The 14,646-nt window shown below is 61.1% G+C and overlaps 1 protein-coding gene across 1 annotated transcript in view; it reads left to right on the top strand.

Moving 5' to 3' along the window:
• Nucleotides 1-31: 31 nt before the first annotated feature.
• Nucleotides 32-14,646, top strand: part of DDX31 (DEAD-box helicase 31) — a 40,871-nt gene continuing 26,256 nt past the window's right edge. Inside the window, exons 1-10 of the mRNA XM_056132743.1 lie at nucleotides 32-221; nucleotides 4,898-5,166; nucleotides 5,247-5,322; nucleotides 5,591-5,634; nucleotides 6,266-6,336; nucleotides 7,101-7,165; nucleotides 10,935-10,979; nucleotides 12,113-12,154; nucleotides 12,795-12,859; nucleotides 14,416-14,535. Of these exons, the coding sequence (XP_055988718.1) occupies nucleotides 147-221; nucleotides 4,898-5,166; nucleotides 5,247-5,322; nucleotides 5,591-5,634; nucleotides 6,266-6,336; nucleotides 7,101-7,165; nucleotides 10,935-10,979; nucleotides 12,113-12,154; nucleotides 12,795-12,859; nucleotides 14,416-14,535 (872 nt within the window). The 5' untranslated portion in view covers nucleotides 32-146. The remainder of the gene's footprint in view (nucleotides 222-4,897; nucleotides 5,167-5,246; nucleotides 5,323-5,590; nucleotides 5,635-6,265; nucleotides 6,337-7,100; nucleotides 7,166-10,934; nucleotides 10,980-12,112; nucleotides 12,155-12,794; nucleotides 12,860-14,415; nucleotides 14,536-14,646) is intronic.

Below are 14,646 nucleotides of genomic sequence, written 5' to 3'. Positions count from 1 at the left end.
TGCCCGGCGCGCTGCCTGCGCGCGGCGCGGGGGCGGGGAGCGGCGGGCGCGGGGCGGGCGCGGGGCCGGAAGGGGCGCGGCCCGGGCCGGGGCTGGGCGCACGTGGGGCCGCGCTGGCCGCTTCGCTCTCCGCTCCCGCCGCGCCCATGGCCACCGCCGGGACCCTGCTGCACGTCTCGGGGCCTCGGGCCGCCGCGCCCGCCGCCGCCTCCAGCCCGCGGGTGAGTCCCGGGGGGCGGGGGCGGGGGCCGGGGCTCGGGGGCGCCGGGGGGCCGGGCTCCGGGGGGGCCGCGGGGGCGGGCTCCGGGCGCGGGAGGGCCGGGCGTCCGGGCTCCTGGGCTCGGGGGGTCGCGGCCGCGGTGGGGGAGGGGCGCGGGCCTGGCCGGGCCCTGCGGGGCCCCGGCGCCCCCCGCGCGCGGCCGTGTCCGGAGCGAGGGCCGGACGCTGGACATTCCTTCGCGAACTTTCCTACGTGGCAGGGGGCGGGGCGGGGGCGCCGGACCCCGGGAGTGACCGCTGACCCCGGGCCGGGCCGGGCGGGGCTGGCCCCCCGCGGGTTCGCTCGGACGCAGCCCCCCAGCCCGCGCGCGCCGTGGGAAGTGGGCGCCGGAGTGACCCCGCCCGGGGACAGCCCGGCCGGGGGTCGCGGGCGGGGGACACGGGGCGAGGCGACCCCGGCGACCCGAGGGAAGTGCCTCTCGCCGGCTCTGGTCCCCAGCTCTGTCTGCAAAACGGCGCTTTCCGGAAAGTTACTTGGAGGATTCAGAGCGGAGGTGCAGGGGGCCGGCGCTCTCGCCCAGCGCGCAGCCCACCCAGGTCCGGTCCTGGCGCCCCGGAGGGTCCCCCAGCCCGCCAGGAGTGATCCCTGGGCACAGCTGGGTGTGCTCAAAAACAAAGAGAGGATACGGCAGGGCGCTCGCTTCCTGGCCAGGGGCGCTGAATAGAGGCCAGGAGTACAAAGAGGCTGTACTCGGCCGCAGGGGGCTGCAGAGTCTCCCTCCTCGCCCGCCAGGGACCCCCCTCAGCAGGCCGGGGAGCTGCTTGCCCAGGCCGCCTCCCCTCCGCGCGGGAAGCACTTTCTAGCACTGTTGAGCGAGTTGGGTCAGTGGAGGGGGGGTGATTTTCTGAACGCCTGCACTCCCGTGGGAGAGTATGGGTTCCTGAGGGGTGTCAGCGGCTCCCGTGGGCCTCAGTATCTCCATTTTGTAGTATGATGCAGATGAGAGTTGGGTGTGCCCGCCACTTGGCCAGCAGTGAGACCAGGCACCAGAGTTTAGGGAGATCACTGAGGCATGCATTACCCTTGACTTTTGCATCCCATTTTTTTGGTCCAGAAATTGGTCTCAACTCTTTACCGTGCATAATTATCGCAGGGTAGGATTCTGTTCGTGTCACTAAACGGCAGGTACGGGAACCGTAGGACAGCGGATAGGGTAGTTGCCTTGCACACAGCCAACCCTTGTTCGATCCCCAGCATCCTATACGGTCCCCCAAGAATGCCAGGACTAAGCCCCGAGCATCGCCCGCTGTGACCCAGCCTACCCTCCCCCAGTGAAAGTCAAAGCAGTGATTATTTCATTGGTGTTTGTGGGGCGGCCTGCTTTTTTGCCCCCCTCCTCCAAATTGGCACAAAATATGTCATAACTATGCAGTTAAACATGGAAACTCAGTTTGGAAAGACTTGAATGGCGGGATTGTGCTAAGTCAAACACCATGCAGAATGCCTCTTTCTAAAGACTTTTCTTGATGATTAATATTAGGATTGTTAGAGGGTACTTATTTATTTTGGGTTTTTTGTGCCATTCCTGGCAGTGACCGCGTGTGGTACTGTGCTTTGAACCGTTGTCGGCCATGTGCGAGGCCCTGCCTGATCTGTGCTCTCCCCAATCTCCCCCCTTGGGGGTTATTTAAAAGGTAGTTTAATAAAAAAAAACCACCGAAATCCCCAGGACCGGAGAGATGGCACGGAGGCTAAGGTGCTCTTCTTGCTCATCACAGCCCCAGTTTGATCCCCAGCCCCACAGACGATTCCCTGGGCCCCTCCAGGAGTGATCCCTGAACACTGCAGCTCTGGCCCCCGAACCAAAGTCCAGACTGACCACAGACCCCCAGACTTGGAGCATTCTGGTGTGTGGCCATCTCGGGAAGAAGGCCACACTCGCGGGGATCAAGCTCCACCGTTTTCTCACCGACCGTGGGGGCACAGTGGGCATGTGCCCGTGGAACTTGGGAACACTGGGAGCCTGGTGGCTGGCCCCAGGATGGCCTGGTTCTCTGGGATCTGAGGGCCATCACAGCGCAGATCTGCCTTCCAGTGCAGTGGGCTGGAAAGGGAGTGGGCGGGGCGGGAGAGCCCTGCCCGGGGGTGGCCCTCGGAACGGGGTGGCTCTGGGAGCATCTGGTGCGGACTTGGTGTGCTTGCGTGCTCTCCGCTGGGCTGGGGGGACAGGACGTGTTCAGAAGGTCCAGGTCAGTCCTGGCCAGTGCCGGCTTTGGCCCCTGCTCGGTGTACCCCTCTGGTCTCTGATCTGGCGCAGCCCCCTTTTCTGTACAGACACGTTCGGGTTGGTTTGTGGTTTGACACGTTGGTCTCTTCCTTTTCTCAAGGATTGGTTAAGGGACTGGAGCCCGAGGATGGCGGAGAGGCGTTTGCCTCGCGTGTGGCCAACCCCGGTTTGCTCCCCGCTAGCCCATATCCCGAGCCCGCCAGGAGTGATCCTTGAGCACAGAGCCAGGATAAGCCCTGAGCATCACGGGGTGTGGCCCAAAACCAGGAATTGGGGAAAAGGCGTTTGTTATTCTTTCCACTGAGCAGGCTGGCGCGGCTTCTGGGAGACTTGGCCAGCTGGGCCGGAGGGGCCGCTGGGGCCGGGAGGGCAGCCGCACCCCGCAGTGCTGGGCGCCTGAGTGGCCCGAGGGGCCGAGGACACGGAACCTTGGGTACACAAGACTTCACCCCCTGACCTCAGCCTTCGTCTCCACCTGTGGCCAGTTGTTTTTGCTTTCGGGGCCACATCCAGCTGTGCCTGGGGTTACTCCTGGCTCTGCGTTCAGGGTTCATTTCTGGTGGTGCTTGGGGGTCCCCGTGCGGTGCTGGATCGAGCCCCATCGCCCAGGTGCGAGGCCAGCATTTGCTGTACTCTCAGGCTAGGGCAGGCTTTCTGGTTTTGTTCTCGTTCGGTGAGGGGCAGTCATGCTCCGGGGATATTCCTGCCTCTGCACCCAGGAATTACTCCTGGCAGTGCTTGGGTGACCAGAGAGGATATGGGGATCGAACCGGGTTGGCCACGTGCAAGGCGAGCGCCCTGTCCACTGTGGCCGGCTTCCCCCAGCAAGTGTGCGGTGGCTATGGGCGAGAACAGAGTGGCTCGGACCCCGCTCGTTTCTGGTCTAGGGGACAGACCCGGGGATTCTGGAGCTGCTCGTGACTCTGGCCTGAGGGGCTGCGGCTGGGGGCCCTGAACCCTCTCTCTCACCCTCAGCACTTCCTGTGGGGGTGGCACTGGCTGGTCGGCGCAGCCTGGATTCCATTTCTCTCTGGAGCTCACAGCCTGCTGGGGCCCCAGGACGGGACTGGGCGCGGGCGGGAGGGTGAGGCCTCCCCAGGCCCCGCGCCCAGATCTGCAGGGAGAGGGTGGATTAGCCAGAGAAGGCGGGGACTCGGGCGGCTGGGCACCCTGGCCCCGGGGCCAGCCTGGCCAGTGCAGGGCATGCTGAGACTGAAGGTTTTCTTCTGGCCTGTTGGGGGGGGGGCTGTCTGGGCCTGTGAAAGGCCATGTCAGAGCACGGGGGTGTTTGACGTGGCAGATCCTGCACCCTGCAGGCGTCCCTGGGGGCAGAAGCCCCCAGCTTGGTCCTCCCACAGCGCTGAGAGTAGCTCTGAGCACCACTGGGTTTGGGCCCCCTCCCCCAAGAAAAACCCACCCCAGCCTGGCGGAATGGTGGATTCTGCTTGGGTGGCAGAAACCCTCCTTCCTCCTACCCGCACACAGATGGGCTGCCTCAGGCGGAGGCCCCGAGCCCCCAGCTGCCCGCCCCGCCCCCTGCTCCGATAGGGTCTCCCGGCCAGCGGGAGTGGCCACGCCTGTGTGTGCTGAGGGGCCCGGGGGCCGGCGGCTGAGGCGTTGCAGCCCGGAGCGGCTTGTAAATGATCCAACAGACTCCATCTCTCCTTTGCTCTGACGCTTCATAAAGTTGGAACTTGGTGAAAGCACATTTGTAAAATGGAGGTCAGTGCTTTGTTAAATGCTGAATAGTGGGGGCTTTTATTTCTTGAGTTACTTAGCCAGAAATCAGAGAATTACCGCTACATTAGTTTGTTGTCAAGTTGATATGTAAGAGGCAGTTGTGCTTTCAGGCCTGGTGGAAAAATAATATATGTCAAGAAATAGCAAAACTCCAGAAAAGCCAGCTCTGCCTGCTCCCAGGGTGGGTTCTGCTCCCGGGAAGGGGAGGGAAGGGGAGGGGAGGGAAAGGAAGGGAAGGGAAGCAAACTGGAGGGGAGGGGAGGGGAGGGGAGGGGAGGGAAGGGAAGGGAAGGGAAGGGAAGGCAGAGAAGAGGAGGCATTGGGCGTTTCCTTCCTGGTAGGGGGAGTTGGGGCAGCGTGTCGCAGAAATAAGCAACAGGCGAGAGAGCAGTGTTCTTGTGCGTGGCACAGACAGGAGACGGGGGTCCCGACTCCTGCTGCCGAGGGCAGAGTACCCCGACGGGCAGCGCACACCACTGTCTGCAGCCTCTCTGCCCCCCGCACTCGGGGCTGGGAGGCCCCTGCTGGGCGCCGTGGGTAGAGGGGCGCCTGGTCCCCCCGTCCCTCGGGGCTCTCCCCTGCAGGCGGAGGGGACAGGCCTCGCGGTGGCAGGGACGCGGTCGGGCACCCTGACGCCTCTCTCCTCGCAGCCCGCAAAGGCCAAGAGGAAGCGCCCCGCGGCGGCCTCTGGGGAGGCTCCGGCCGTGACTCCAGCCGTGAAGCGGAGGAAGAATGCAGCCTTGCTCAAGGCCCAGAAGGCCGCTGCCGGCCGGGCCCCACGGGCTCTGCGGGGCAAGGCGCCGCGAGCCGCCCCCAAGAAGCCTCCGGCCGGCGCGGGCAACAAGAGCCGAGAGCAGCGGCCGAGCGTCAAGACATCGTCTCTGTTCAAGAACAACCCGGAGATCCCCGAGCTCCCCAGGTAGGGCCCGGGCGGGGGCCGGGCGCGGGCACGGGGTTGGCCGGGCTGTCCGCGCCTCACCGTGGCTCTCGCCTTCGCAGGCCGGCCGTGAAGCCGGTGCAGGAGAAGGTCTTCACCTCGGACGCCTTCCAGGACCTGGACCTGCACCCTCACCTGGTACGTGCCGCCATGGACGGCCCCCGGCATGAGACTGGCCGCCTGGCGGGAGCCTGGGCCCAAGCGAGGGGCTCTGGGGAGCTGAGTGGCCTTTCCCCTGGCGACAACCTTGTGGGTCGCCCCAGCATGCACACCCAGTTGGGGGAGAGCCAGGGTTCTGCAGCTGGGGTCTCGCAGCCTGTGCGGGTACCAGCTGGGAGCCAGCTCCCCACCCCCACCCCCCTCCCCCCTGAGAGCCCACTAAGGAGTGTCTTGGCATCTGTTCTAGATCTCCACGATAAACACGGTGTTAAACATGTCCAACATGACCAGGTAAGTGCCGGCTGAGGGGTGGTGAGGGGGGCAGGGGAACCTGGGGTGGGCTCTGTGGCCCCCCTGCCTGCGTACTGGGGAGTCTGGGCCCCACCCAGTCCCGCCACCCCCTCCAAGTGGTGTCCCGTTCAGAAGAGGGCTCGCTCCCGGGCACCCCAAGGGACACGCCCACAGAGAATCCTCTGACGGAGCACTGTGGCCCGAGAGAGCTGGCCATGGGGCACGAGGGACTGGGCCTGGGCCAGTGAGCGTGAGAGTCGCCAAAGGGGCGGGCCACCTGGTGGGGTGCTGAGGTGTGCTTATGCGTTTTCCTTTTATCTTTTGTGGTTTTGGGGGCCATACCCAGCAGTGTTCAGGGCTTACTCCTGGCTCTGTGCTCAAAGCTGACTCCTGGCTCTGTGCTCAGGGCTGATCCCGGCTCTGTGCTCAGGGCTGACTCCTGGCTCTGTGCTCCGGGGTCGCTCCAGGTTGGGGTCAGATGCTCTCTGTGGTATTAGGGGTTCAGACTTGAGCTTTTCCATGGGGGGACCTTAGCCCCTGTGGTCTCTCGGCCCCATGACCGAGCGTGAGCGCTGCCCATGGTCTGGGCTGCATCAGCAGGCTCACGGGGCTGTGTTCTCTCTGGGTGCAGCGTGCAGAAGCAGAGCATCCCTGCGCTGCTGGAGGGCAGAGACGCGCTCGTGCGCTCCCAGACGGGCTCAGGTCAGTTCCTGCCCCTCCTCCTCCTCTTCCTCCTGCTCCTCCTCCCCCCACCCCCCACCCTCGGGTGCCAGGCGGGTGGGGGCTATGGGTCAGAGCCCCTGGCTGCTGCTTGGCGGGGGAGGGGCGGGTGTGCGGTGTTCTGGCAGGGAGTTTTGTTGGCTTTTTGGGCCACCCAGCCGTGGCCTTCCTCGTCAGGCCCCAAACCCCGGCCTAGCTCCTGGTCTCTCTTGTTTTCCCCATGCTTGACGGGCAGGGGCTGGGGCCATACTACACTGGCTGTGCTCAGAGCTCTGAGGGCTCGGGTGATGGGCCGTGTCAGGAGCAGCGTCGCTCTGCTGCCGGTGCTGGCCGTGGCCCCCCGAGCCCCGCTCTGTCCTTGTCCCTGACCCTGCCCGTCCCCCCCGCGCCTGGGGCGGGCGAGTTGGGCTTCTGGCGCTCACAGCTCTGCCCAGGCACGCGCTGGGCGGGCAGTTGGCCGACGCGAGGCCCCAGCCATGGCGAGACAGCTGGTCTGGCTCTCTCCGTCCTTTGCCCTCCGGGGCAGGTCAGCTATGCCCACTTGCAGCCCCGCCACCCTGCCCTGATGGAAGTGTGTGTGCCAGCCTTGCTGTGCCAGGGCCGGGTGGTGAGCTCTGGGCTCAGAGCGGTTCTGCCTGTTGGCACCGACCCGGGCTCAGGCCTTTGGGCCCTCAGACGGCCTGTGAGCGGGGGTCAGGGCGAGCTGCCCCTCAGCCTCAGCCTGCTCTGTCCTGCTTGCTCCGCAGGTAAAACCCTGGCCTACTGCATTCCCGTGGTGCAGTCGCTGCAGGCCATGAAGGTGAAGATCCAGGTGAGCCCCGGGCGCTCTCATGGTCTCGCGGGCCTGTGGGGCAGGAGGAAGCTCCCCAGACACGTGCCCCCCCCCCCCCCCCGGCTCTCCTGCTCATCCCACAGCGGCCGGTCTGTCTGTCTGTCGCCTTGTGTCACCAAACGGGCGTGGGAGCCCCCTGACTCTGCGGGCCAGCGGGTGGCTGCAGGGATGGCTGTCGGGGGAAGCGGGCGGGGCCACGCACACAGGTTGGGGTGGAGGGGGACCTGCATTTTGGCGGAAACAAGAATTTCATTCCGGGGGCTGGAGCAATGACACAGCGGGGAGGGCATTTGCCTTGCACGCAGCCGACCTGGGTTCAATTGCCAGCATCCCACATGGTCCCCTGAGCAACGCCAGGAGTCATTCCTGAGTGCGGAGCCAGGAGGAACTCCTGTGCACCTCCAGGTGTGACCCAAAAAGAAAGAAAAAAAAGTCATTCCAGTGGGAAATTCTGTCTGGACAGGGGGCGGGGGCACCGTCCCATAGAGGTCAGTCAGCCGGTTGCTCGGCCCCGGTGTCTGTCCTCTGGCCTTGCCCAGCGCCTGGCGCAGGCACCCTGCTTGTCCGGGTGAGGGGATGGTGGGCTCAGTGGGAGGCATGGAGGCGCCTGTGGCAGATGTGCAGAGAGCCGCGTTTGTCGGGTCGTGCAGTTGGGAGCAGCCGGCATTGCGGTGACCAAGTGGCTAGTGGCCTGCTCCTGCGCACCGCCTGTCCCTGCACTGACTGATGTGGGCTGGGCTGTGGCCCCCGGGAGCCCCCGGCTGCTGGGTCCCCCATGTGGGCCGTGCCCAGCATCTTGCTCAGGGTGGTTCCTCCTTGACTCTGAGCCCAGAGCGTGTCTCTGTCCTTGAGCCGCCCCCACAGATGCTACTTGGTCACAGGGATGCCCGGCCGCCACCTCTTCCTCTTGTCACCGAGAGATGAGAGCCGGCATCGTCCCTGCGAGGTGCAGGACACAGCAGCACCTCTGGGCTCTCCCCCCCGCACGGCGATCCAAATCAAGGGGCGTTTCAGGGCCTTTGATCAGGACCCCTCCCAGGTGTGACGGTGACATCAGACAACCGCGCCGGAGTTGCCCAGCCTGCAGAGGCGAGGGGCCGTGGCCGGTGGCGGCAGCCCCATTTGCAGAAGGGCGTCCCCAGGCCTGTGGGCGCCACCCTGGCTGCCAGCTGCCTGGCTGGGCTCGGTGCCCTGCGTGTTTGAGAATGGCCTGGAGACGGGAGCGCGGGGGCGGCACGAGGGCTGCTGGTGCGAGTCATACGTCTCTTCGTGAGCTCAAAGTGATTCATCCAATCAGCGTTAAGAGAAGCCCAGATAAGCACGCGATCGATAGAACCTTCTCGGCCGTGAAGAGCGCGGGCTGTGGGCTGCAAGCTAGTGCAGGCGCGGGAGGCTTGTGTCTGCATGCAGGGGGCCCACGTTCTCCCCCCAGCATCGTGTGGGCCCTGAGCACAGTCAGGAGCAGTCCCTGGACATTGCTGGACGTGAACCAAAAGTAAATTTGGGGGAATAAAGGACGGTGGTCTCGGTTACTGGGTGTGAACTTGACACCCGTGCTCACCCTGTAACAGAAAGCAGGTCACAAGGCCCTTGCGGGGACTGCGGTCCCTGAGCATCCGGGAGAAGCAGGCCGTCCTGCAGCAGCCTCCCGGTGACTGGAGGCCGTCCATGCAGGCCCCACGGCCAGCTGGGCATCGTGCTTGCAGGCACCCCGACAGCAGGCGGCTTTCCCTGCCCCTTCCTCGGCCCCAGGGGCCGGCAGGGAAGGAGCTGAACCGGAAAGAACATCTGGAGCCAGGGGCACTGGGGACTGCCCTGCTCAGGGCTCGGCCCTGACCTTCCTCTGCCACGCCACCGTCCTTCCCTCCTCCCTCCTCGCAGAACTGATTCTCTTTCTTCCTCTTTGAAATGTCAGCGTCTCCTGCCGTCACTCAGCACCTGCAGCGTCTGCTGCATTGACACGTTCGCTGCCGAGTGCAGAGATGTCCGTCTGGGTTCCGGGTGCCCGAGTGGGTGTGCCCCCATCTCCCAGCCTCTAGCCAGGGTGACCGTCCGTGTGCTAAAGCACCAAAGCCAGCGACGGGCGTACCCGGGTGGAGCACTGGGGTGGTCTGGGGCAAGGCGCCTGATTTCTCCGGTGTTTGGGTCTATCGTTGGGGTCCCTTGCTGGGTTTGGGTGGTTCCCTTGCTGGTGCCAGGTCGCTCTGCCTTGGCTCTGAGTAGACCCCCGGCATCTGGCCGAGTGCGTCAGGCGCAACCCCTCAGCTCTCGTGCAGCTCCCCGCTGGGTGGTTACACGTGCAGGTGAGCGTCTCAGACACACGGCCTGGGAGCAGCAGATGGGGCCACGGTTGCCCTTGAAGGGCGCCCACAGCGTGAGGCCCGGGGCTGTGCCCTCGCCAGCGCCCGCAGCTGTTGGTGGCGTTCGAGATTCCACTTGGGTTTCTCCTCCTGGCCCGGGTCCCTGTGGGGCCTCTGCCCTTCCATCGTTCTGCGACTCCGGGTTTGACTCAAGTGTCAGTTTTCCACATGGGAGATTTGAGCTTTTCTGTTCGCTCGTCATTTCGGGGCCACACCCAGGGGTGCTCAGGGACAGACCCCAAGCGGGTCTGAGTTTTTGTGTGTTTTGGTGTATTAACTGTTCTCTCTTGTTTGTGGCGTCTGAATTTCACGTCAAGATAAAGGGCAACTTGATTCCAGCTGCATTCTTCTAATTTTGTTTTTGTCTAAAACGTCCCTCGTTTTCGAACATTCCATTATTTCTTGTCCTTTATTCACCTCCCCTTGTCTGTGTCCCTAAATTTCTCTCTGCGTTTGATTCTGGGCTGTGGTCCTGCCATTGTTGTCTTTCCTTTGGTGCTAGTGTCAGAGGAGGCAAAGTTATTTTCAAAACTGAAATTGTTTTAAATGGTTTTAACACAGATGTTTTTCAAAAACGTCAAATTTGGAATGGGTAGTTGTTTATGCACATTTGAATCTTTTCGCATCAACTTTGAAATCAGCTTGTCTGATTACATGTTTTATATATGCCTAGTCATGGTACATTCAGGAGTACATGGCACGGAATCAGTCGAGAGGAAATTAGCTTATTTGTAATAGTGAGTTTTATCCAAGAAAGACATGCATATTTTCATTCAAATTTTATGCTCTTTTTAGATCACAGTTTCCATCATATAGATTGTATTTGCTTTTTCTTCTCCAGTTTTTTCTCCTTTTTGTTGCTGTCCTAAGTGGTGTTGCCTGTTCCATTGCAGTTTCTAACTTCTCTCTTGGAAGACTGTTGATTTTTGAATATTTTGCATTCAGCTATTTGATCTTGTGAAACAGCAAGGAATTTCTTTTCGAAGGGGATTTTCAGTTGCTTCTCTTGGCTGTTTTTTTCCCAGAGTTGAAATAATCACATTTGGAATGGCTAGATAGTATAGCAGGTGAGGCGCTTGCCTTGCACGGGGTCCACCCCGCACCCCTGAGGGTCCCCCCAGCGCCGCCAGGAGTGATCCCTGAGTGCAGAGCCAGGAGTATCCCCTGAGCATCGCTGGGTGTGGCCCAAAGAGAAAAGACAGACATTAGCTGGCAGTGAGAGTTGGTTCCTACTCTGTGTGTGTGTGTGTGTGTGTTTTCCTTGGTTCTGGTTGTGGGGCCTTTGGAGCGGGTACCCCACTAATGGGGGGGTATTCTCGTCCCTTTGCTGAAGGGAAGGGACTTTCTTCTTCCTTCCTGTGACTTGGTTCCTTTCCTTGTGCCCACAGCGAGGTGACGGCCCCTATGCCCTGGTGCTGGTGCCCACAAGAGAGGTAAGCGCTTTGGGGCGAGGGTCCAGCAGGCTTTCCACGGGGATAGCACGTGTGCCTCAGCTGCACACACACACACACACACACACACACACACACACACACATTCTCCCTTCATGTAGACAAATGAGGCTGCGTTTCTCTTTCAGAGGAGTTAAAGTCATTGCACTCATGTCCTTTCTGGTTTGGGTGTTACAGCAACTCAGAAAAAAATCCGTTTTAATATTGTAGGTTTCCCTAACGTTCTTTATCCCTTCTGCCCATTCTGTTCTTTTGGTTTTTGTTTTCAAGCTATTATATTTAAATTTCTTTTTCGGGGGGGGGTCACACCAGGCAATGCACAGGGGTTCCTCCTGGCTCTGCACTCAGGAATTACTCCTGGCAGTGCTCAGGGAACCATATGGGATGCTGGGAATCGAACCCGGGTCGGCCACATGCAAGGCAAACGCCCTACCCGCTGTACATTGCTCCAGCCCCTACCCAAAATTCTCTTGACTCCTAAAACATCTAAGCTTTGGGCTCACATTTGCCATCTGGGCGACGCCGCCTCCTGTCTGCCGTGCTTTGTTTGCCTGCCTGGGCAACGTTGGTCGGACCAGGCCGTCGGCGTCTGTCCGAGAGCAGGGGCCCCGCGGGGCCCGTCTGCAAAGAGCCGGGCATGCAAGCGCTCCCCAGGGCTCCCCACCATGGAGAAAGGGTCCAGAGCCTCCCCCCCCCACCCCCCGCTCCCTGCCCACTGCTGGGGGCCCGTCCTGCAGGCCACCTCTGCACACGCACTTCTCACTTGCCCTTCAGAGACCGCCCCCCCCCCCCCCCAGCCCTGCCTCTCTGCTCCCTCTTGGCGCTGCCCTGCTCCGTGGCGGGCACTCTGGGAATTCGAGCCAGCAGAGGGAGCACACAACACTCTTTTTGTAGACATCCAAGACGGAGACCTGGGATTTCTGCCCACAGCCCCTAACCAACAGGCTTCAGAATCAGTCCGAGAACCGAGGACAGTTTTCCAGCAGAGCTTGAGCAGATTTTTAAAAATATGGAAACATTAGATCCACATTTGGACCCTAAGCACTTATCTGAGAGTTTTCAGAATGAAAGGTAGCGAAGTTTGTGTCCATGGTCTGCCTCTTTGGTGTTTGCAGCTGGCTCTGCAGAGCTTTGACACTGTCCAGAAGCTGCTGAAGGTAAGGGGTGCCCTGAGCCGGCCCCGGGGAGTCAGGGAGTGTGCCCTGGGGGGGTCTGGGTAGGGCAAGGAGGGGGTGTGCCCTGAGCAGGGGGGGTGTGTTAGGGGATGCCCCCTGAGCTGGCGTCAGGGGAGGCAGCTGGGTACTCTTGGCTTGATCTCCGGCTTGGGGAGCAGAATTGAGCACTGCCTGCCCTGCTGTTGCTGGAGTGACGCTTCGTGACTCCCTTGACTCCCGGTGGCCTGTGCCCCCCCCCCCAACCCTCAGAAGCCACGGCCCTTCATCTGTCCATCATTGCTGCTAGCAGGCGCACACCCGGACCCACGGCTCAGTGCCGGGAAGGGCGGGTGGGAGAGCAGCAAATAGGGTGCACGCAGGAAGGATGGGACGGGAGAAAGCCCGCAGGCCCCACACGGGTCACGGGTGGGCGTCCCTTCTGCGGGGCGGGCCGTGGGCCGGGCACTGGGCTTCGGGCCTTAGGGAAGTGTGTTTCGGGTCGGGCTTCCCTGGGGAAGGTGGAGACGCTGCTGGGCTGTTTCCGGCTCAGTTTGTGTGTCCACCCTGCCCCGCCCTGGCACATTGGCAGGAGCTGTGGGGGGCTCGGGCTGTGAAGGGCCCCTGACTCCTGCTGTCTCCATAGCCGTTTACCTGGATCGTGCCCGGCGTGTTGATGGGTGGAGAGAAGAGGAAGTCGGAGAAGGCCAGGTAGGAGGTCGGCCCGCTAGGGGACAGCTCTGGGCTGGCATTGTGCTCTCGGGCCGTGCCGATGGTTCCCCCAGCGGCCACGTGTGAAGTTGGGGACAGGGGTGGCTGCAGAGAACCAGTCACACTCCCTGGGGTCCTGCGTGCCTCGCTGAGCCTCATTCCCTGGACACTGGCCCAGGGTGTCAGAAAAATGTTGGCTCAGAGTGTCTGCATTCTTATTTTTTTCATTTGTTTTGGAGTTTGGACCCACAGACTGTGCTCTGCTCCTGGCTCTGTGCTCAGGGATCTTCCTGGTAGGGCTTGGGGGCCTGTATGGTGCCAGGGATCGAGCCCGGGTTGACCGCATGCAGACCAACGGCCCTGCCTGCTGTTCTTCTCTTTGTCCCTTCCCGTTCTTTAAAAAAACACTTTCCTATTCCAGGTTAGTGCATGGTAGTCACGTCAAGTTGTATGTGATCTTCAACTGAGAAGTAAATGTTACATTTGAAGAAGCATTCATTCAAATTAGTTCCAGCTGTAAATGATTCCCACAGAAAACAGTGGCACAGAGAGTAAAAGAAACTTTGCTTTCGTGGTCCAGGGAGCCTGGCAGAAGTCCCTTCAGCTCCTCCCAGCTTCCTGCATCGCTCAGAGAGGCTCTGGTTCCTCACGGCCTCTGGGGCTCCAGCCAGTATGTCTAGTTCTGTCGGCAAGAAAATCCTCCCTCTAAAGGACTGGGATTGAATATTCCCTTTATCCACTCATCGTAGTGCTAGAACATGTCCAGACTTAATTACAAGAGAGCTCACAGACACACGCCAGTAAGATTTACTGTCAGGTGTGGTACAAACGGACAGAGGATTTGAAGGAAGTTAGATTCATTCTTCACAGTGTAGGGGGACAGCACAAAGCAAGATCCAGTATATACAAATTCAGTATAAGAAAAAAATCAGGGGCTGGAGCGATAGCACAGCGGGGAGGGCGTTTGCCTTGCATGCAGCGGACCCCAAGTTCAATCCCTGGCATCCCATATAGTCCCCAAGCACCGCCAGGAGTGATTCCTGAGTGCAGAGCCAGGAGTAACCCCTGTGCATCGCAGGGTGATCCCCACCCCCAAAAAAAATCAGTTTTTTTGAATGCATTGATCTGGGGTATGGCTCATTTAGAGAAGAAGTTCCCAGGCAAATAAAAACAGACTGTAAAATGACCATTCATCTAGAATGTTCCAGAGAGAATCTGAGGATTGAGAAAAAGTCATCGTGTTACATAGTTAAATTTTTCTCTCACAGTGAAGATTTTGTGCTTTTAATGAGATTTCGGGTCTTTAATGATCGGATCTGGGAGAGAGCCAGGCCAGGAGTTAAGGCTGTGCTGTCCCCGAGCCCTGCGCCCCTCGCCAGTGCTGAGTAGCCAGTGCCCCCGGGGAGGACGAGCACTGGACTCACTCACCCACTGGCCCCAAGTCCTGGTCTGACAGCGGCCTGGGTTGCTAGGCAGGTTGTCCTCTGGATTTTTCCCTGTTCCTCCTGGTACTGCTCACTTGATTTATTCCATTTTCTGATACGTAATTTTAACAGAATCCGCAAAGGGATAAATATCCTCATCTCCACTCCGGGGCGCCTGGTGGATCATATAAAATCCACAAAGAACATTCAGTTCAGCCGGCTGCGGTGGCTGATTCTGGATGAGGCTGACAGGTGAGCCAGAAGGGGCGGGGGGGGGGGGGGGGGGGGGGGACGGGGACGCTGAGGGGCAGGGTCCTAGCGCCTGCCGGCCTTCTGCCCCTTGCCTCCCTGACGCTGCCTCCC

The sequence above is a fragment of the Sorex fumeus genome, unplaced genomic scaffold, assembly GCF_029834395.1.
Source record: "Sorex fumeus unplaced genomic scaffold, SorFum_2.1 ptg000095l, whole genome shotgun sequence".
Classification (NCBI taxonomy): Eukaryota; Metazoa; Chordata; class Mammalia; order Eulipotyphla; family Soricidae; genus Sorex; species Sorex fumeus.
The sequence above is the reverse complement of the archived record's forward strand: the minus strand, read 5'-3'. Positions and strand labels throughout refer to the sequence as shown.